This window comes from Thermobia domestica, chromosome 10, assembly GCF_964235325.1.
Source record: "Thermobia domestica chromosome 10, izTheDome1.hap1.1, whole genome shotgun sequence".
Lineage (NCBI taxonomy): Eukaryota > Metazoa > Arthropoda > Insecta > Zygentoma > Lepismatidae > Thermobia > Thermobia domestica.
In genome coordinates, this window is record NC_137463.1 from 128,337,986 (window position 1) to 128,362,362 (window position 24,377).

Genomic DNA, 24,377 nt, shown 5'->3' on the forward strand with positions numbered 1-24,377 from the left:
TAAATGCTAGGCAGTATTAAATTGTTTTTGTAGTATGGTACAAGAGAATAATGCGTATATGCCATAAATTCTACAATAAAACTAATTCTATTTCTACAATAAAACCAATCTCGAAGTTCTACAAGATGTGGTCCCTTGTGATTTCCTTGAAGCTACCTTCCTGCCACTCTTTGCAGCCATCTTTCTACCAGTTCCCTGACTTCACATCGATACTAAATCTTGCCCTTCAACCTTGCTATCTCGGTCCTACAATAAGTCGTTAGTTATAAAGAAATACGAGTACTAAAACTGTATTTCGTGCTAAATAACTATATACATAATATGCAGTTCACTATCTATCAAATACGTCTCAAATTTCTTACGAGACATTATCCGTTTATACAGTCCCATTTTCACCAATCCAGAGTAAAAAATAAAACATGATATTTCATCCACAGAATGAAATAGAAGCTACTGTGCTTTAAACAGCCAGCATGTTTAACAAAATTCTCTAGTAATCCTGCTGTACGATAGTCTAGAGCAGTGATTCTTAACCTAATTTCTATTAGGATGTCCATTTTATCACATCCTCTTGTCAGAGACCCCCTTATAATTTCTGTTTTGTAATAAGCTTTTGTGGGATTTTTAATATATTTATTACGGAGATCTCACGATAACCATCCATTTCTATAATTGTAGCATCCATTTCTTGTATATAGCGGATACAGTAACTTCGCTAAAATCGAATGGATTAAAACCAACAAGTCCTTGCAACTGGTTTTCTGTAATTAAAAACTTGGACAAGTTCTAGCTGAAAAGCAGAGAAGAATATTCTGGTCTGGTATCTGCTGCTTTTAAAGTAATAATTCCATTTGCTACATCATACCTGTGCGAAAGTGACTTTCTCTTCTATGGTAATCATTAAAACGAAAACAATAAATCGCTTATCAGCTGAAAATGAGTTGATAATGTGCGTCACGAAGATTGAACCGAACATTACCGCACTAGGAAATCACATCACGCTCAAGTATCTCATTAGCTTTCAATTTTAATTGTATTTCAATATGTATGTTTTGCTGCATTTGTATTTTTTCTGGTATTTCAATATGCAGCTCTCATTAGTTTCATATCGTACCTCTTTCATTTAAATCGATTTTTAAAAAAACTGAGCACCTGTTGAAAATGTTTAGTAGACCTATTTTTTGTTGTTCTTAACAATATGTATAAAAATAAAAATAAGCCTATTAGAACTAAATTCAAAATAATATTTAACAATATTTTCTAAACGTATTAGATTCTAATTATATTTACCTCTTCCGCTTATCTTTGCGATTCCTAGGTTGAGAAATCCTAGCAAAAGATACACTTATAGTGTCAATAGACGGCTTCTTTCGGCTTAGATAAGAGAACGAGTGAAAAATAAAATGAAATCTTTCAGTTCAACGTCCCACGGTTATGCCTGTGAGGCTAAGGGAGACGGATGATTAAGGCAAGTGAATGTTGATGGAAGAAATGGTGGAATGGGAATGTGGATGAAAACGGGACTACCTCGAGGAAACCCATGGACACGATATTGTCTATTACAAAGTTATTGGCCGGGGATCGAACAGAAATTCCTCACACCAGCAGTAAGCTCTCTACCACTGAGCCACCATGACCCCCGAGAGAATGATTAAAATAGGCATAGTCATTTGAAAAATCGTCCTTCATAAGTTTCTAAAGTAATTACGACCTTTAATTAATATTTAAACTCTATTTATTATGTTTTTCTTTTGTCCAATGATTTAGATATTTGATTGTCAATAACTCGGGAACCTAAAACCTACACAACGTAATGTGACAAACACTAATAAAGAGATGAAGGTCTAGCATCATGCCAAGTGCCGTACTATCCTAATCGGATGAGTTCGGCATATTAATTTTCGTTTTCTAATATATAATGCAAAATTTCACCCCCAAACTTAGGATACAAAAGCCTGCACGACATAATATTAACACACTTTTATAACATGATAATCTACCATCATGCCAAGTTGATTCCGATCTAATGAGTTTGTTGTATGAGTAGCTATTTCCGAAAATATGACACAAAATTCGAGCACCCATAACTCAGAAACCTTAACATCTGCACAACATACTATTTTATAGGCTGGTTGATTCATTTATATTGAGCCGAATTTGAATATGTGACATATCCACAGTAGCAAATGTCGCGTTTCCACCAATGGTTATGTTCGATCTGCAAGCCACTTCCACTGACTATTGCCCGGCATCGGAATTTTCATTGCAGAAGACAGTGTTGCAGCTGAGCCGTGGGCATTGCATCCCACTTTTCTTTACAAGCTTTCCACAGGTCAGTGATGGGCGGAGTCGATGATGGGACAGATGCCGCTTAAGGAGTCCGAAACCTCAGAGTAGTCCATTGGGCTGGCATATGGACTTTTGACAGGGATGTCAGAGAAGGGAATTGCCGAAATTCCAGTTTCCTGTTCCATACGGCTACATAATTCAAGCGATAAGTTTCCCGTGTGGCTGATGCCTTGTCTTGGTGCAGTTTAAGCTGGTTCACTTCTTGTCCGTATAATGCCGGGATTTCATGCTAGTGCATTTCAGTCAGGATATGAGTCTGATAGTACGCAGCATTAATTTTGACGTTTCGCTTCAACTTTGGGAGACATAGTTTGCTCCTGTGCGAGAAACCGACCACAATAATAACCTCTTTTGGAAAACGGTTATAGCTGCTTGCAGTGTCCAGGTAAATAGCAACGTTGCATTTTGATTTAACATTGGGCGCATAAAGAGTGTACAGCCCAAACGGCTTGTCCGATTAAAAAAAAAAAAAAAAATCCCTCACTTTAGATTGAAAGCAACATATTTGGAAATGGTTTCTCCTCTTACATTTTGTTGTAACTGATAATAACAAAGTTACCCTATCAGGGACCTTTGAGACGCCCTATATATTTCCATGAAAAATCTAATGAAGAAGTTGAGTTGTGGATTGTACTTGTTAGTGCTGAATAATAATGTCATAGAGATAGATCTCTAAAATTGTCATCTTTTCGCATGCATATTTTCTCGTCACCAACCAAATGCCAGATTAGCTCGCTTTGCGAGATGGTGACTTAATGGCAGAAATTGTTTTGTGGTTTAGATGATGGAAAGTGTTTACATAGTTGTTACAGTGCAAGGTGCATCCCGAAAGCACGGTTTGTGATCGGCCTTCCTCTCCATACTTCTAGATTATATGAACAATGTTCACACACTTATGTTACCAACTATTTTTCATAAGCTCAAGAACTACACAGGCTAAATACTGATTTTATGCCCATCTACCTATAGAAACATACTGTCAGGGTCGTCCTTATGAGGTGCGGGATCCAATTGGAAACAATTTTGATTGCGTTTAGGTTCCTAGCTAATTTGCAATGTGTTGTTTTTACTTGATTAGCAGAGAGTATACATTCTATCGCGGAGCCTCTTTAAGCACGTGGCTCAATTAAGTGCAATCGGTCTAATTAACTTAAGTGCAACCCTGCATGCCCTAAAGAGAGTAGTTTCACCTAGACGTGTGCCATGTCAGATGGCATATCGTACATTTAACATGAAATGACTTAAGGACAGTTTGCATTTCACACTATGTATTATTTAGTATTTTATGTGTAATGCTTGGTGGAATTCGTTTTATTTATTTCTTTAAAAATACATGACGCGTCATTTGTAATAACCCTGTATAATTGATTGTGTTGGGGGTTTATAAACCTCTTCTCAATTTGTGTACCTTTCTCTATGTGTAAAACAACAAGTGAAAGCCAGTTTGGGAATGGGTATTGTTTAAATGAATAATGTTTCAATCAAATGTTTTCCCAAACAAAAGGAAGATTCCAATAAACTAATATCCCTCTATTAAGTTGTTTTTTCTTCTTTTTTAAAACATAAATTGAAAAGAGAATGTCATCTAGTTTTGGAATCGATATACTTATTCGAACGTCAATCATAACAATACTAGAGCTTGCAATCTGTCACAATGATGACGCAATTAGGGAAATGAGAATAATTAAATGCCATTTCAGTTTGACCTGAATCGATTCCGCGTCACTTCTCCATACAGTTACAGAAACCCTACCGTCAATCTGAATCAGAAACGTCAATTCAGGCATTAATGGAGAGGTAGGAAGCTTAACACAGAAAGTTTCTGGCGAAACATGGAAAGTTCAAAATATGGTGATTAAAGAAAGAAAGGAAAAAGAGAAACAATTTATTTTACAAAGTTTTAGTGTGGAATTTAAAGCGAATTGTATCGTCCTTGGCTACTGTTAACTCTATTCACGAAGTTAGACGTAAAAGGTAGTCATTTTAGTTGAACACGATACAACAGAAATACGGGACATAACTCCAATTTTCAAAAAGGTTTTGAATTTCAAGAAAATATTTAGCATTACGGTTACCCATATAACTCCAAAAGTTAAGAGCTTCCAAGTTAGCGTAAACATACATTCCTCGTATTCTATTGCATCAAAAATCGGCGATGAAAAACAGTATTTATCGCCGCTCACATGCGTACGAGGGTGTATCAAAAAGTTCGTGCAACCAGCTACAAGAAGTTCACTCTGGAGAATTCTAACACCATAATGGTATTAGTCATTTTTTGCGTAGTTACCGTGCCTAGCGACTTATTTTTGCCAGCGGTTTTTCACTTTTCGTAAGCCTGTTTTGTAACAGTCTGTACTTTGCCTTTTAAACCACAGGTCAACTTCAGAAATGACGTCATCTCTACTGTCAAAATGGCGTCCTCTGAGTGGACGCTTCATTTCTGGAAAGAGAAAGAAGTCACTTGGGGCTAGGTCCAGTGAGTATGCAAGTGGAGTAATATTTCACATCCTAATTCCACTGCCTTTATCATGGATTCAGGGATGGAATGATCTGGTGCATTGTCAATTAGCAGCATCATCCCTTTTGAGACCAATCCACGACGTTTCTTCTTCAGTTCCTCTCGCTTTAGCCAGGAGATGGGAATAATAGGTTCTAGTAATAGTTTGCGTCTGTGGTATGTAACCTGTCATGATGACCCCTTCACAGTCTCGGACAACGGCAAACAATCTTCTCGGCAGACTTTGCACTCGTGTTTTTCTAGGGATGGAGGAGAGGTGTTTCCATTATTTCCTTCTTTCCTTTGTTTCTGGGTCATATAGATAAATCCAACTTTCATCCATTGTTACTAGTCTGCCAAAGTCCTCTTCATTCATCTCACAGCAATGCAACATTTCTCTTGCAGCGTGCTCGCTGTTTCTCTTCTGGAAAGGTGTGAGCAGTCGTGGCATTCACCGCGCTGACACCATCTGAAGATGCAGTTGGTTGTACAGTCCGCAGCAAAAAAAACCTGCAACATGAGCATGTAAGTTTATTGTGAAACGACGAAGTATTTTGCTCCAAAATATGTGTGCTGAGGTTTCTCCTGGCGTGATTCGTGCCATTTAGACGTTATGTTGATTCTCTGCCCTCTTAGGTGTAGTTTCACAATAAACTTACATGCTCATGTTGCAGGTTTCTTTTTCTTTTCTTTTTTTTTTTTTTTTTTTTTTTTTTGCTGTGGACTGTACATAATATTCTATTCAGACCTGTAATTCATATGTATTGTACACATTACACTTTGATCACATTACACTATCCCGCTGTCTTCTATTATGATCTTCTCAACTTTCTCTGTCAAGGTGGCATCGTCAGTGACAGATGATTTTCTAAATCTAGAGGCTCAGCAGTTGTCTGTATCCAATTTGGAATTGCCACTTGGATACCATCTCATAAGATGAGCTTTCATCCCCATAAACTTCTTTCATCTCTTGGTGCATCTACTTTGCTGATTTCCCATGAAGATGAAGGAACTTAATGAGTTTCGTGCCTCAAGCTTGTCAATCATCATACCTTCAGTGATTTACCTGCAAGAAAGAAAGAAAAAGTTGTTCTAAGCAGCCCAGAAGTTAACATACTATGTGCTTGGTTAGCATATAAGGATCTAACTATCAAATAAATCCCAAGGAATTCGTACTTCGTCACCATCTAGGTGATTGCACGAACTTTTTTATTTGGTCTAGGAATTAATTCGTGCGGGTGGACAAGAGATGGCGCAACGAACGGAGCGTCCCACAGTTCCGTGTATCCACACATGTGTTGCAAACCCCTGTCATCGCGTATCGTTCGTAGTATAGGGCAGTGGATTAAAGCGTCAACAACACCAGTTTGTAGTTAAGTGAACATGGCGCAATTTGTGCCTGATAAAGTGTTTTTTGCGGGGTGTCCTGCTGCATTACTTTAACATGCAGAAAAGTGCGACTGAAAGTCATTGTATTTTGGTGGAAGTGTATGGTGACCATGCTCTAGCTGAGCGAACGTGTCAGAAGTGGTTTGCACGGTTTAGAAGTGGTGATTTCGGCTTGGCAGACCAAGAGCGAGCTGGACAGCCAAAAAAATTTCAAGACGAAGAATTGACAGCATTGCTCGAGCAGGATTCGTGTCAAACTCAGGAACAACTTGCAGCAGCATTAGGCGTTGATCAAACAACAGTCTCCAAACGCTTGAAAGCCATCGGAATGATTCAAAAGATGTCACATTGGGTTCCACATGAATTGAAAGACAGAGACGTTGAAAGACGAAAAACCATTTGCGAATTGCTGCTTCAACGACAGAGCAGAAAGGGGTTTCTGCATCGAATTATTACGGGTGATGAGAAGTGGATCCATTACGAGAACCCTAAACGAAAAAAGGCCTGGGTGAAACCAGGTGAACCAGGTCCATCACAACCAAAACGAGATATTCACTGTGCAAAGGTTATGCTGTGCATATGGTGGGATATGAAAGGTGTGGTGTACTATGAGCTGCTGCAACCGGGTGAAACTATGAATGGAGAACGTTATCGACAACAATTAATGCGTTTGAAGCAAGCACTGGCCAGAACACGACCAGAATGGGAGAACAGACATGATAAACTTATTGTTCAACATGATAACGCTCGCCCACATGTCGCAAAACCGGTCAAAACCTATTTAGAAAATGTCGGATGGGAAGTTTTACCCCACCCGCCGTATTCACCAGACGTTGCTCCTTCGGACTACTACTTGTTCGATTGCATGAACAACGATTTGGTTGGACAGCGGTTTACTTCTTCAGAAGATATCGAAACATGGGTCTCTGACTGGATCGCTTCCAAGGATGAGGACTTCTTTTGCCACGGAATCCGTACATTGCCTGACAGATGGGCGAAAGTGGTGGCTAGCGATGGACAATATTTTTCTTAAGGTATTTATGTATTTTGTGTTTGTACTACAGCTTCAATGTGTGCGTACCAACCGCACGAATTAATTCCTAGACCAAATATACCCCCTCGTATATAGATGTGTAACAAGCGAATGCATCTGGTGTTGTCGACTTTTCGTTCTGCTGTTAGATATTTTTTTCATTCCTTTGCTAATTCTTTGTTATCAACTTGAATATATGAATAGTTGTAGTTGTTTTGAATAAGGGAATACGGTAGGTAGTTCTCTGGAGGCAGAAATAAAAAATGTAATACTTGGCAATATTGTGTCCGTGGTTGTTCTTTTGCTACATTTGGAAATAACGCTAAAGGAAATATGTAATAGGATAAACAGACTTAGTGTTTAAGCAAATTTTAATATTTTCCAAATCTGGTGCCAAAATTTTTGCAGGAGTACTTATTCCGAGTATGGAGAATATCTAACTTTTTTGTACATCCATGGACAAATACATTCATAATGTCGTCTAAGATACGTACCAAGGTATAGTTTCCAAATTAGAAGCTGAGAAGTGAAGAAAATTTTCGAAAAAATTTGAACAATCCGCCGAAAAACTGTTTCATGAAAAGTTGTTTCAGCTGTTTTGATATTATTTTTGTATCGTGAACTATTGTAATAGGAACCCTATGAAAAAAATATTGACGACATGAAAAATCTATAACACTTTATTTCTGGAAAAATATAGTAGAAAAGTTTAATGTCTCTTTGGCAGAAATAATTTTTGACCACATAAAATTATAATACCGCCATTTTATCAATTTCATACACATAATACATTAGTTTCTCATGAAGTTACTACTTTTCTACTTACATATTTCCATCTCATGTAAATAAGTAGGGCTAATATACTGTAAGATTAGATTACCCAAGATTCCAGAGTTTAAAGCAACTACTGACAATTTTCAGGAAATGAATAAATTATTAACGTTAATAAACAAGTTTATTTTAGTTTATAAAATGGAAAGATATTTCTTCTTTTTTTGATTGTGTACATATTTTTCTATCGTATAATTATTACATTTTCTTCCATGATTCTTTTATCAATTTTTATAAATAATATTATATATTTTTAATACAAAGTTTCTCTCACTACATTTTATAGAACCAGAATCTATAATAAAAAATGATGAAGATTGTTACTACTATACATATATAATAAAGAGCGAGAAAGAGATATAAAGAGCGAGAAAGAAATATAAAACTTTCAGAAATTTTCGGGAGAGCGAACTCTCTCGGTACGTCCCTGTTTGTATAGACATAGATAAAATAATCTCTTTAATAAATAACTTCTATGCCATATTTTTCATTAAATATAAACTTTAGTTTCTACATTTATTTTCCTTGTACTTTACAAATACTATGTAAATTTTCCATTACCAATTGCGAAATGATATTTGAAAATATTCGAGTTATGAAAAGTTGTAATTAGAAAATTATAATTTGTTGTTGTTTAATATTCCTATGCAGTCAACCTATTGTATAGGTTTGTGTAGAGCTAATACTTAGTCGTGGATATTTGTTTAGAACGGAAATTTTTTCAGAAAAGTATAGTAGAAAATTTTTATTTTCTACCTCATCACTAAAGGCAGGTAAAGGCAGTCGAACTTTTTTACAATTGTAGACCTGAATTGACAAAGTTCACCGGAATATTCTTTAGCAGGAACAAGTATATGTATATAATGCTGACTGTTGTTTGTAATTATTTTCTTTGTGGTTTGGCTTATTAATTCCTTGTTGTCCCTCCTTAAAATTCCAAGTGCGTGAAACAGATATATCAACTCTAAAATATGTATATCTGTATGTCTTTGGACTTGGGAATTTTTTCAATTAAGATTCTCAACTTATAAATTATTCATTGTAGCTTTGGAAAATTCAAGACTACTAATAAAACTCCAACTGATCAAAGCAGTATATATATTAAAATTATATATTTGTGTTACAGTTTCGGTTATGTAACATAGCCTTCCTCAGACACATTATGAGAGAATATCCATATTTTACAGCTTATATACAATCTGGATGCAAGCCACGCCCACTTTCTCTTTACAAAACACAAACTTTTAATTGGCTCTAAAAAGTAATTTTTTAATTACTGTAAATGTAAGCTTTAAATTGGCTCAAAAAGTAAATTTTTAATTACTGTAGTCACTTTGTCTTTTTGCGCACCTGTTATGAAACTTTCAATTAGGTGTTTGTCATTTACACTTTCTATTCGTTATTGCCCATCTGCTGTTCTCCGTAGTACACCTGCTCCAACAGCTCGTGTTGATCCTTTTAATTCTTTCTTTCTATTTTGTTTATCATCTTTTCCCATAATTCATGTATTACAAGTCCACTAGACCAATTCATCAACTTCTCCTTCCCGTACTTCTTAATCCACTGAGCTTCTTTCCACTTTCTTATCATAATCCTTTTCTCCCTTTCTAATCCTTTTATTCCTTCCCAATCTATCTCATGTCCTGTTTCTTTAATGTTTTTTCTATATTGCGTTGTTCTCTCTTTTTAGTCTAGCATCATCTGGGCGTGTCTTGCATCCAGATTGTATATAAGTTGTCAAAATTGGATATTTCTCTCATAATGTGTCTGAGGAAGGCACTCGTTACATGACTGTAGGACAAAATCCAAGCGGACAAAATCCAACCTAAATTCTGGTAAGTCGGACAAAATCCAAGCAACAGTATCATATGCGTAGCTGTGGTATGTGCCTGTGAAAACCCTAATTATATTGTGTGTTTGTTTCTTTCTTCAATTGTCAATTGCGTTCTAAAGTTTTATCTGTAATTCTTCAATTTATTGAAATAACATTTCATTTACTTTTAAAGAACTGAAAATCCAATAAAATATGAAAGATTGTCCCAGTAAGAGTACAGACGAGCTTTAATTATTCATAAAGTATTCTGACTACTGCTAGGACATGCCCAGGTGGATCCAATTTAGGATGATCAAAAATATTTTGACCAAAAAGAGTATATTCACATAAGTAACCAGAAAATGAAAGCACTGAGTTGCTAAATCAGAGATAACAAATAACAGCAAAGCAGCCCAGTCTAAAAAAGAGTACACTTACGTAATTCTATTCTATTCATTGAGTATTAAAGTAGAAATAAAATTTAAAAAATATAATTTAGATTTTAAAAAAATTACTTCTCTACCCTCAAAGTATTTACATCAGTTACACTTTTGAAAATAACCAATAATATACACATTTTCATTTAGTTTGTCTAGACACATTTTCACATTTCGATTTTCTAGATAACACTTTTACATTATTTAATTCACACACATTATTACATTATTAAAAATACACACTTCAATAGCATTCAAACATAATAAATGGTGGAGTAAAAAAAACACTCAGCATTCTACCATTACCATATTTACATTTTGATCTTGATAGATACATCTATATTTCACTTATTTAGAGTATAAGCGAAATACGAGAATACAATAAAAAAAAAATAAAACACCATTCTACAACTACCGTACATATTTCACATTTTGATCATTTCTGACGAAAATTTAATCAGTATATCAGAATTATTTGTTTCAAAATACTATGTATAATAAAATTGAGATGAAAATACATACTTTTACAATGTATTTGTACTTACATAATACTTTTACATACTTTCATATGGATGTGATAAGTAATCAAAGCTCATCTGCACTCTTACTGTGACAATCTTACATGTATTGGATTTTCAGTTCTTTAAAAGTAAATGAGATGTTATTTCAATAAATTGAAGAATTACAGATAAACCTTTAGAATGCATGACAATTGAAGAAAGAAACAAACACACAATTTAATTAGGGTGTTCACAGGCACATACCACAGCTACGCACATGATACTGTTCCTTGAATTTTATCCCCTTGGATTTTGTCCGCCTTGCCAGAATTTAGCTTGGATTTTGTCCTCTTGGATTTTGTCCGCGCCCCATGTTACATAGCCCAAACTGTAACACAAGTATATAATTTTAATATATATATTGCTTTGGTCAGTTGGAGTTTTATTAGTAAGATCCTCAATTTGAAATATTTTGAGTCAAAACTTGTGAGATAATTCGTGGTCGTCAAATTAAAAGGAAGAAAAGCTCACAAATTTTACGTACCCCTAGCCCGGATTAGAGTATCTCATCTTAAATAAGCTCAACATCCATCAATACTACTAAAATAACAAGAATTTTGCCAATAGGAATGCAGTATTTCCTTTCAATCGGATTTTCTTAGAAGGTATTCTAGATCAGCTCATCAGCGACTCAAAAGAATTTTCTCGCTACGGCTTGTTATTGATGCATTCAACCTAATGCTCAATACGTGCATTCTCTACTTTCGACTTCGTATGTATGACGATGGGCAGGACAACCTTCAATTAACCAGCTTGGACTTTGATAAAGTGACACATACGACGTAGTTTATACTGTTCATTTGCCAATCATTTGTTACTATCAGTATGAGAAGCAGTGAAATGTAACAGTAATGCAGTGGGATCCGTATGTTGGCTACCACGGATTAAATTGGAAATTGATCAATATAGACAAGTGCTATTGAAAATAAGTGCATTTTGAGACAAAACTATTATAAACTGTAATATGCGCGTGTGTGTAGGAACTGCAACGCGTGTCCAAATAAAGCCTGCCCGTAAAGGAAAACAAAAAATAGGCAAACAAGGATAGCACGGGATATGCACGAAAGAATGGGTAAAAAGTGCAACAGATATTAGGAGTTAAGTGCTACCATAGTGGTTGAGACAGGCAATTCACTGTTTCAGCAGTAGTCGAATTTGGGCGAGGTAGAATTTCGGATGTGCACTGAACCATTCCAAAAAGATCTCCTCTTTGGTTGACAGTTCCTCTTCTCTAATCACGCCTTGTCTTCTTCAACAATGCACAGAAGAAAGTTTCTCTTCTGCGCATCAACACACGTGTTCAAGACAGGCGTCCATTCGGAGATGCTTTTAGCCTGCAGTAAGAACTCATATACATAAGAAACATGAATAATTTACATTTTTGACGTCTGTGTTAACGTTTTCATACATAAATTCTGAAAATGGAGGGCTAGTAAATGTAACAGAGATTTGAAAAGTGACAATTCGTCTGATTGTTTTTCCAGGCACTTCAAAGTGGAAATTTATATTTATAACAATGTTCTCATATATTTTAAAAAGGCATAAATAAAAACGAATTCTCCGCACGGAGGCTCGAATCGTCGCCCTTCGTTTCAGAAATTTCTATCAGCATTACTAAACCCGCTTGGCTACGGAAGCACTTAGAAGGAAATGCGTTATAATATTGATAATTATATCGCTCCAAGCGCAGGTTGACACTTGAAGTTTTAAATAGTTATTTTCGGTCTCTTGAAGTTTTAAATAGTTATTTTCGGTCTTTTTCAGTAATTTCTACTTAAGATATTGATTGTTTTTGCATATTGGAACTGTGCATGAAATGTGCAATCAATATTAATCTCAGAAATAAGGAGTTTGATTTTGTTTTTAGATTTTCACATCTCTTGGCTGACAGTACAGTTTGCAGCTAGTCTCTATATAAAGAACGGAGGGAAAATGCAATTCCCTGTGTATAGATCTGCGGGAATTTTGACGGATCTAGGCTCACTTTTTCGGACTTAGTTTCTGAACGAGTTTCCAGCTTTTTGTGAACAGGTGTGTACCTGTAACATTCTGACTAATAAAAGCGATCCCCCATTTGAACAAATCTTGAGAAACATGGCCTCTAACAGTTGACACGTTCAGTGCATAAGGAAATCAAGTTCACTTTTTGGTCATTTTGGACATACATTATTTCATCTTTAAGATCTCTATCTGAAGCTTTTCTCAGAGCTAACAAGATTCATGTCTAAATGTTTCTAAGATTCATGTCTAACAAGATTCATGTCTAACTCTTATAAGATTAAATAAACAGTATTAATTTCTCCATGTAATTAAGTGTACCATACAAATTTTGATTCTTTCCCACTGTTTGGGTAATTTAACCGGATTCCTTGTGTTCTGAACGCCCCAATTTCTGATGTGGTTTGGTTTCATTTGATTTATTGGGTTTTAGAGTACCTTTCAGTAGTGAGGCTGTATGAGACATGAACCTACTGCTTAACGAGGGGTCCGAATGGTATGAATCCCTTCACCAGAGAATCAAATCCACACCGAAGATCCGTACGGTAACCACATAGCCACGACTAGCAATTCCTGATTATTTCATCCACAACACTCAGCTATTTCTCTAATTTTACTTCATATACATGATATTTTATGAAACTAATAGTCAGTCTATTGCTTTTCCGTAGTTTTGGGTCATGTATTACTTTTATGAGCAACAAATATGACAAATGGAAAAGATTTCAAATGCATTCAAATTTATGGCCTCAAACTTACGAACTCGAAAACTGGAATTAGCAAGTGGAATTTCGAAATCAAACCATCTCAAATTCACCCCACAATTAATGGTTTAGAATTCTATAAAATGTCTATTCAACATATCCATCACCTGATGACATAAAGAACCTGTGAACAATTAAATTTAAGAAATCTTTGGAGTAAACCCATATTTAACTTCCACGAACTTTCTTGCGTAATTGGAAAACATAATGAATGAATTATACCGTTCTCTGATAGAAATGTTGAACATCGTTATCAAAACTGTGGAAACACGTAAGATATCACTGAAAATGCATGTGCATTGCCATGCCGTCCTTAGTGATAAGGCAGGTGGTAGTCTGTAGTAAATCAAACGGAATAGCACGGTAACGTGTGTAATGCGAAATTAGAGATTGCTTTGAGTTTCAGAGAGGTCAAATTTTGGGTACGTGATGAGTTCGAGCAAGTGTATGTACGGTAATCAGTGTGTTAGATGTGTCGCGGGGAACAGCCTCTCAGGTGATGACTGCCTATAGAACTCATTACAAAACAACATCGGCAAAGACTAAGGCCGGCCGAACTTTGATCAGAGAACAGGGCAGGCGAATTGAGGTACAGTACTGTGAACAAAGTAACAAAGCCTACTGTGAACAAAGTAACAAAGCCTACTGTGAACAAAGCATGGTCCTTGTAGCAGTACTATGAACAAAGTATGGTCCAATGAGTATATTTTCAAGTTATATCCAACAATATGCTATATTTATGCATGGCGGATGCCTAAAGAAGCTTGTGCTCTGAACTGTCTTCTACCGTATAATATGACTGGGCTCTGTGATTTCCGTATGGGCAGTAATTTTCTGCTATTCCTTTGGTCCTATATTACGCTCACACACGCATTATTATCAGAGGTTATGTGAAACTTTTAGGTGCTTACGTGTCCCGTGATTCAGATGTTCTTCGCCAATGATGGAATTTTCAAAAATGATAATGCGCGAATTCACACTGTTGTAGTTGTTAGGATGTGTCTTCATAAACATTAGAATGGACTACACTTCCCCTGGTTCACCCAATGCCCAGACCACAATATTATTCAATATATGTTGTCAATTCTCGGGTTCAAACTTCTGAGCAGATATTCGCTGACGGAACGGTGTGCTCCACTCCATTAGGAAGAGTACAATATTTTCCTAGAAATCAATCAAAGCTATTCTGGAGGCTAACTGTGGCCCCAAGTTAATCGTTGTTATTGCACCTGGTCATAAGTTCTAGATCAGTGGTTCTGAACCAATGTGTCGCATAGTCATATAGCGTGTGTTGCAAAATTTAAAAAGTTAAAAATCATGAAGAATTTATTAATTAGTAAAATCAGTTTTCAGGCAGATTATAGCAGTTAATACCTCCAGCGCCAACAAAAATACTCAGTACTACAAAGATTCTCTACAGAAACTTGTAGGCTTTCATTATTATAATTTAAATTACTATTAATAAGAAATGAACCAAGTAAGATGTGTCGTTAGGCAAAACAAAAGTTAGGAACAACTAAGCTAGGTGATAGCCCACTACATATTACGGTATAGAATACTATTTTGATAAATCGTCTGCGTTATTAACAGTTACTTGTTTGTTGTTTTTATTTACATATATTTAATTTATTTTTAAAACCACAATGTAAATACTCCTAATATGTTACTCCAGTATGCAAAATCGTTTATATTTCTGTATCTTAGTAGCTTTCTTTTAGTTTAATGACCTACGGTTATCATCCAGGCTAAGAATGCGGTGATGATGATGATGAATGCAAAGATGGAATGAACAAAGTGGAAGAAACGGGAGAAACCTGAGAAAACCCACGCAAATCAGATAGCCGAATAGCTTTTCTATATTTGTTAAGTTATTATTATTTCTCTTGTAGATGGCTGATAATAATAACCACTTACCCTAGCATTTATCACCTGTCATAAAAGCGTAAATCGATGACTAACCATAGTAAGTTACATTTCGCTCAGGAATGTTCCTTATCTTGATAACTATCTGTACTGTGTAGAACAATTTGCAAAAAATGTTATTTGTTTTGTTGTTGACAACAAAAAGTAGTTGAGATCCTTTAAGAAAATTGATTTCTTTTTCTGTCGGAATCCTGTGCAAAGACTTCCTGGCACTTAGCAATAGACCTTAGGTATCATGGATTTTATAACTGGCATGTTTAGACGAGAAAAATGTAATAACATTGAAAATTGCCCATCAATCTATTGTAGGTATCACTCCAATGCTTAAGAAAATAAGTAAATGGACTATGGTCAAGACGAAAAAGTTGATGAGATTTGAGCAAAATCCTGACTGTTGATAGGTCAATAAAATCATGTTTTGTCTCTTTCATTTGTTTACTTGTTGATTACAATTTAGCGTTCCTTTCAGCAGATAGATTATATGAGACATTATGAGACATGGACATACAACTTAACGTGGATTCTAAACCACATGAGCTCCCACCAGGAATCGAAGGCGGGTCTCCCGCACCAAAAATGCATGTACTAACCATTTTGTCAGAATCCTGAACTATGATAAGTGTTATTGAATTATTAGAAAAGAAGTATTACAATGATCAAATGAGTCTCCACTAGAATTTTCATATTATAAATGTTGTGTACCAATAGTTTTAACTGCACTCATAATAAAACTCTAATCCTGAAATCGCCACAATTGAATTTCTGTGGATTTGTACGTTACACATTTGTGTCATGCATGGAAAATCCACGAGAAGTTATTCCAAGAAGAGAGTAGCGCTTACGTTACCATATTCTAAACCAACTGAAATTAATAAAAATTACTAGAACACTTTTTAAAATGCTCATTTTAACATGGTAGAAAAACCTCACTCTATCTTTGAATCGTCTTAAGTGGAAAAAGCTATATATTTTTACCAAAAAAAAATCTTAAAATTTCCCCCATATGAAAAAATGTGCACTTAGTTTTAAGCACGACTATGAAATATTCCATCTGATCTAAATTTTGTAGAAGCATATTTTTATTATTTTTTCATGAATTTTCAGTAAGTATTTTTAAAAGTCTTTTTTAAGTCAACAAGAAACCTGTAAATCATTTATAGCTTTTAATCGTGTAATTATATGTTTTTCTGTTGCAGAGTTCCATGGAATGAAACATAAAAATGTTACTGCAACTTATATTTTCATTCCTTAAAATTCTATTTTTACAAGTGCCAAGCTACAACTTTCAGGTAAGTAATATTCAATTAATAAATAACTTTTCATCGCTTTGGATACTTTATTATTATAGTAGCTTTAAGTACCCATTGTTGCCGGGTTTTAATTCAGACCCTAGATAAGTAAAATAGTATCCACTGTTTCCGGTCTTAATTGAAGACCTAGTTTTAAGAAAAAGAGGAAGAATAATATACTGTTAAAAATCTCTTTACGATCATTTCATTCCCTCAATGTTTATCCTCTGTTATTATATAAACCCGCACAACACAGAGGTAGTGTGAGTTGCATACATGCAAGACGTTCTTAGAAATAACCAAAGAAACATGTATAACATGGTTTGGTGCTTTGGGTAATTCTAGGTGGCTCCTTTCTATGTAAAAAGCTTACGACAACAGATACATTATTTTTTATTATGATTAAAGGTAATTTCTGAAGATTTACGGAGGTAAACACATATAATAATTGAAATATGTTCTGGTGTTTCGTTGATAGTTTTGTTTGATTTTAAATTAATTCATCACACTTCCAAAAGCTGTTTGTTCTTATTACCAATGTTGTTAAAACGTATTTCAAACTATTTAAAATTTTATATCGACATAAAAATAAATTTGTTCCAATAGCTTTTGAAACAACAGCAAAATAAATTTCCTGCCAAAGTACAACTGGAATCCCAAAATTCACGACAGGTTATAATAGTTTTTTTAATTATCCAATACATAAATCTTCAGCTGGCAAAAGCAATTAAGATTTACCTAATATTAAAGGCTGCACTTAGATATAAATTCGGGGTTGCTTACTGATTAAAAATACCATTCTAATTAGAGAAACTGAAAATTAGTTCTATGTCATCTAATGTAAACTCGACAATTTTGCGGAATTCTATCCTACATTATCTGCCCTTGATTGTAACCTTGCTTATAATTGAGTAACTTATATGAATCACTACAATTAGAGGCCTACTACCACTACTTTATTTACGTACACAGAATATATCAAGTGTTTAAGTATCTCAAAGGTTACAACATTTCAGACTATTTCTGCAAGAATTATCCGTTTTGCGAATTACTCACCAGTTTCTCAGTACTCCATTTCAGCTCCATGAGATCTTTGCTTAAAGTGGAATTGAACCTATTATGTGGGTTTGTATTCAGAGCTAATAGCCCCACCGGAAATTAGAACTTCTTGCACAAAAAACAACAGTGTTAAACACTCGACCATGAAGGGGAGAAATGTTACGAAAATAGCAAATGTTGCTCTTTTTCTCTCTCTCTAAGTTTATTATCCCCATGTTGTCTTTCAGGGAAATGTCAATTTGTATTATTATATAGAAGAGTACAAGTGACAGAAGCATCATCGCCCATACGTAGAAACAAAATTTGGATAGGGCGTTTATTTTGAGTAAGGGATAAGGATTGATCTTTTTGGAAATATCTACTCAAAAGCGAATAGGATTTTTTTTTTTTTTTTTTTTTTGCAAGAATGTTGTATCTTACTAATCTCTAAACTTAGAAAGATGAAACTCGATATATAAACTCTTCGTTGAAAATAAGGGAATACGTGTTTGCATTTTTGAAATATCTGCTCCTAAGGGAAGAAAGGGAAATTTATCTGTAATATTCACATTTCCTTTTGTTTGTTCAGAAAGTACCAATCTATTGCACTAAATTTTGTCAATGCTTTAATATCTTATAAACCTTGTATAATTTATTAATTTATTTGGTTTAGGTTTTTGGTATTTATGTTCATATTTTAATACTGGTACGATAACATTTTTTAATGATAATATACTCTGAAAGATTTCTGTCCATGTAATTCTAAATTACAATAACTTAATTTTCCCATAGTTTTCTAAAATATCTTTGAACAATTTACAGATTTAATCTTCTATCTCCTTACTTAATTCTAATATTCTATCTTTAAAGAGCTATTTAGCACATTTTTCCGGATGTTTATAAAACAAATCTGGAACATCGACATACTTGTTGATCATGTTATATCTTTTCTTCCTATTATTTTCGGTTTCACTAGGAGCCATAAACATTCTTTTGTTTTACTCCCGGTATCTTCATTAAATCCCATACTCTTCATCTACAAGATCCTCAGTGATGTTACCATTATTCAACATTATCATAATAGCTCTATCTAAAACTTTTATCCTTTGGTCATTATCATTAGAGGGCATTGAATCACAATAAACTACAATTTCCATTACAAAATTATCCCTTTCATAATCCATTCTCTTTCCACTTAGGAACAGGCTGTAAAATTTCATTAAACACCTCACCAGTTGTTGAGTACTAATGACACAAATTATTTTCGACATCTCTTATAGTTAGTTAGTTAGTTAGTTAGTTAGTTAGATAGATAGATAGATAGATAGATAGATAGATAGATAGATAGATAGATAGATAGATAGATAGAAAAAAGAAAGAAAGAAAAAAGAAAGAAAGAAAGAAAGAAAGAAGCTGAAGCAACTCACTTCCTCTAACCCTTCATGCATTAGTTTGTATTGTATAGAGAAGACATGAAACAAGTTTCAAACTAACTTTTTTGTAGGTATTTCATTACATATAAACAGTAGAATATACATAAATGAATTAAATTGAACCAACTTTTTCTTATTTCTTTGGCAAAAATTTATCTTATATACAATACAACTGACATATATCCTTATACTATTTGCTGGCAATCCAAAGTTGGCGTTGTGTCCTTTACTTGTTCCTCTGTGGTTTATGGTATTGTTTAATGTTCCTTTCGAACGACGAAGCTCTATATATAAGACGTTAAACATTTTACATGCAATCCAAAGAACATGAATTCACACCAAGAATCGAGCCCAAGTTTTCAGGACCAATGGCAGAAGCTCTAATCATGGAAATACCAGGGTTCCGTATATTGTTCGCCTGTCTTTGTTCAGGAAATTATGTGTATTGCTGCTAACTGTCTTTATTGACATTCTAGATTGCCTTCGTGTAACTCTCGTTTTACGTAAGCTCACTGTTCATGAATTGCCTTCAACATTCATCAAATTATGATATTGCAAATAAGTGATCACTTGAAATCTTATGTTAAATTTGTTCATTTCAGTTAATACATTATCTTTTATCCAGGCTGTACCTAATATTAATAGACCTTGTTTATTGTCTTTGCAGACTGTATCTCAAGATTTCTATACAGCAGCAGTAGTCGAGTATGCGCCATACGGTCATCCGGCAGTGGACCCTCCATCTTACATCATATCGCAAAACCTTGAAATGTATAACAACTTCATTAAAGAAGCATCATCTCAGGTAAGTTCAGCATATTGTTGCAGAATATTGGTTGCTATAGAGGTATACTTTTGTATGATATCTAATTTATTTATTTAATTGTTAAATATTTTTTCAATATTTATATACTTATTCGTTTACATTTACACATAATTTTATTCACCCATTGCACATTAGATGTTTGGATATGAGATTGGCCACTTTTTTAAATTTATAGCGAAACGAATAGAGAGAAATGAAATCTGCATATATGATTTTTTCTTCAGGATCTATGGAAAGATTTCTGTGACGAAATACTTAACACGCATCCAAAACTGACATGCGTGGAGAAAGGGAAATACACACCACATAACCGTATATTCCAGAAAATAACCGAATAAAAGTAGAAATCGCTATAAAGAAATTAAAGAAACACAAATCTCCGGGTGTAGACGAAATTCCGGCTGAGTTAATTTTAGCTGGAGGCGAAAACTTGCGGAACAAAATACATAAACTCATTCTTCTTATCTGGAACAAGGAAGAATTGCCACAAGAGTTGAAAGAATCAATCATTGTTCCAATTCACAAGAAAGGCGAAAAACTAACTGTAATAATTATCCAAGCATTTCTCTTCTGTCAATGTCCTATAAAATCCTCTCAAACATTCTATTAGGAAGATTGATCCCATACGCAGATGAAATTATTGGAGATTATCAGTGTGGATTTAGACGAAATCGATCAACTATCGTCCAAATATTTACCATTCGACAAATACTTGAAAATAAATGGGAATACAATGCTCCGGTACATCAACTATTTATTGATTTTAGAAAGGCTTACGACTCGGTTAGGCGAGAGGCATTGAACAACATTCTTACAGAATTTGGAATACCGAAAAAGCTAATTAGATTAATTAAGATATATTTAAATGAATCCCAAAGTAAAGTCCGGTTAGGAAAAATTTTGTCCACGAGGTTTCATGCGGAGAATTGCCTGAAACAAGGAGATGCGTTGTCGCCATTATTATTCAACTTTGTTCTGGAATACGCTATAAGGAAAATCAAAGATAGCAACCACGGCTAGAGTTGAATGGAGTTTACCAGGTTCTGCCATATGCTGATGATGTAAATTTAATAGAGGATAATAGGAGAACAATAAAAAGAAATGCAGAGGTCTTATTGAACGCTTGCAAGGACATCGGTTTAGAAGTAAATGCAGAGACAACTAAATACATGGAAGTTCGCCGGGATCGTAATACGGCAAATTGTGGATGCGTTAAAATATCGAATAATACTTTTGATTAAGTCGATACTTTCAAATATCTAGGATCAATATTAACAGACAAAAAACATATTCACGAATAAATTAAATGTCGACTAAACAGGCAATTCGTGTTATTATTCAGTTCAAAATCTCTTGTCATCTCGAATTCTGTCGGGGAATTTAATGCTTAAAATATATAAAACGATAATCATGCTTGTTGTTCTGTATGGTTGCGAAACATGGTCGCTTCCTCGGAAGGAAGAACATAGATTGAAAGTATTTGAGAAGAAGATCCTGAGACCAATATTCGGACCCAAGAGAAACGGGAATGAAGAAACTTCATAACGAGGAACTACATAATGTATACGGTTCACCCAACATTGTTAGAGTCATCAAATCTAGGAGGCTCAGGTGATCAGGCCATGTAGCCAGGATGGAAGAAAGTAGGAACGCTTCCAAAATCTTAACTGGAAGGTCAACAGGGAAACGACCATGAGGAAGACCTAGTACAAATGGGAGGATATATTAAGATGGATCTCGCAGAAATAGGAATACAAAGTAGAAACTGGATTCAATTGGCTAAGGATAGAAGTCAAGGGGAGATTTTGTGAACGCGGCACAACCTCCGCGTTCCATTGGCCATAGAGTTAGTTAGTTACTTAGTTGTTTTACATTATGATACATTTTAACTAAATCGGTACGTTCTCCATAGGATCAATCATGAGAACTTAATGGTATAGCTGGTTTGTTACATATTTGTTCATTTCGGGATTTTCTGCCAGCTGTTTTTAATTATTATTATTAATCACAGCCCTGTATTTCGTGAACTTCATACATCAAACACTTTTATCATTCAATCACCATCGTTGCTTCATAATAAAACCCATAGTGTCAAAGCATTATTATATATGAGTTTATCTCTTTCAGAAAGTGGCAGAGAATGTAGCGATAGCAAAAGCACCCTTCGTACTCAGATACATGGGGTTTTACATTTTCGTCTGCCCATGCTCCGTCTGTTTTTATTGGTGCAATTTGCTTTTCAGTAGTACAAATAGCATTAGCAATTTAAATATTTCTTGTATTTTCTTCCCACGTTAACAACTAAACTACTAGAAGGAATTGTATCTCTTTTCAACGATACCCATTTTTTGATATGATGCCAATGGCGTTTTCTTTTAGTAAATTTAGTCGGTGTATAAATTTCATACACTAGCTATATTAATACATTCTATGAATGGATTTGCATTCGTCTCTTCCTCAAAGGTATAAAATCATAAATGAAAGATATGCATGTCGTGAAACTTGTACATCTTAAACAAAATACTTTGCAAGTCCTTCTTTAAGATGAAAGTTGTAATTTTGATGTTCGTTATACCACTGTATAAATTTCTTTCTATCTCCATATTATCTACTAAATAAAACTTTACGTCTGACAGTGAATCTTCGAACTTTTCATTTGATTTTGTATCAAACAAATTAAGAAATTATCTTTTTAGAAGATTGAACATCAAATGTCTTACTTACAGTAGCTTTCTTAAATCGATTGAAAATAATTAAGAGTCTCTATAACACACATTATAACTTAGACCAGGAAATAAATGTTTTGTAGAATTCATGATCACATTTGGTTTAAAATTGAATTTCTGCACAATAGCTTTTATCTTGAAGTTAGCGCCATAATCATAACCTTTGTGTGCAGTACATATGATATTAGTAATGTGTTAATGTCGTTCTCATGCATGGCTATAAAGTTCTACGGAATGATTTTAGTCAAATATTATTTTCCTTTTTTCCACAGAGGTTAACATTAATTCTTATATAACATTTTAATCTTATATATTGACTAAATGTGTGTGCTTAAGTGTATTTTTCATTTTCTATTTTCTCATTTTGACAGCTATCAATGTCAAACTAACTTCCTATGATTAATTGTCTACTTTCATGTATGATTTGTGCTCTGGAGGTGCGATGATACAAACATTACTCAAATTTTCTCCACATATATGAGACCCCTTCTTTTTAATAATAAACGTTCCTACATTTTCACAATATTTTACGCTTGAATATAATTTCTCCTTATTATCAGGACGTGTCTTATAGTAATCAAACATGATTGGCCATGAAATTGTCGTTTACAGTCTTTACATGTTATCCGATTTTCAGTAAACTTACATATATGCTTTTGGATACAACGAAAACTTATAGTTACACAATTTTTCAAATGTGAACACTTATCGCTGTATTTATGACAAACCTCGCAATAATAAAAATAACTAAAATATGCTCTTAAACTTTGTATGACGTCATAATGTGTATTTATATAGAGTAAATTCATTGGTATTTTCTGTATAACAGTATCGGATTCTTCATTCATTATACTACTTCCAGAAAAAATGTTAATAGGTGGGCGTCACCTGACCACATTTTGCGAAAAATCGAACTTTTTTCTAGGGCGTCCTGATAGCAAGGACTCAATTTTCTAGTGTCGCACGATACGTGATGCCACCCGTACATTCCAGGTATGGAAAACGAATATACCGAAAACTCGTTCTCTTTTATGATCCCTTTTTTCAACCCCTATTTAAGATAGCAAAAAAATATGTCGGGTATGAGACCTCGTTTTTTGCAAACCTTATTTTACACAGATTTTCTGAACATGCTAATTACGAATATTAGTTTATGTGAGATACGTCCTTTTATAACACTTTAAGCCGATTTGGATAAAACTCGGTATATAGGGGTTTTCGGGCGTGTTAATTACGAATATCATAGTAGTTTATGAGGGATATACCCTTTTATAAAAATTTAACTGATTTGCATAAAACTCGGCATATAAGGGTTCTTGAACATGATAATTAGGAATATTATATTTCTTTTTACCTAGGTCTTTTAGTTTATGTGTGATAAACCTTTTTATAACAATTTTAGCATATTTGGATGAAATCTGGCCTTTTTTCCTTTCGCAATACTCTACAAGATATTGATCACTTCTAAGTA

The 24,377-nt window shown here is 34.4% G+C and overlaps 1 protein-coding gene across 1 annotated transcript in view; it reads left to right on the forward strand.

Annotated features, from left to right (window-relative positions):
• Positions 1-24,377, forward strand: part of LOC145662704 (vanin-like protein 2) — a 134,695-nt gene that overhangs the window by 39,939 nt on the left and 70,379 nt on the right. The window contains exons 2-3 of the mRNA XM_081728555.1: positions 16,791-16,883; positions 20,022-20,159. Of these exons, the coding sequence (XP_081584681.1) occupies positions 16,815-16,883; positions 20,022-20,159 (207 nt within the window). The 5' untranslated portion in view covers positions 16,791-16,814. The remainder of the gene's footprint in view (positions 1-16,790; positions 16,884-20,021; positions 20,160-24,377) is intronic.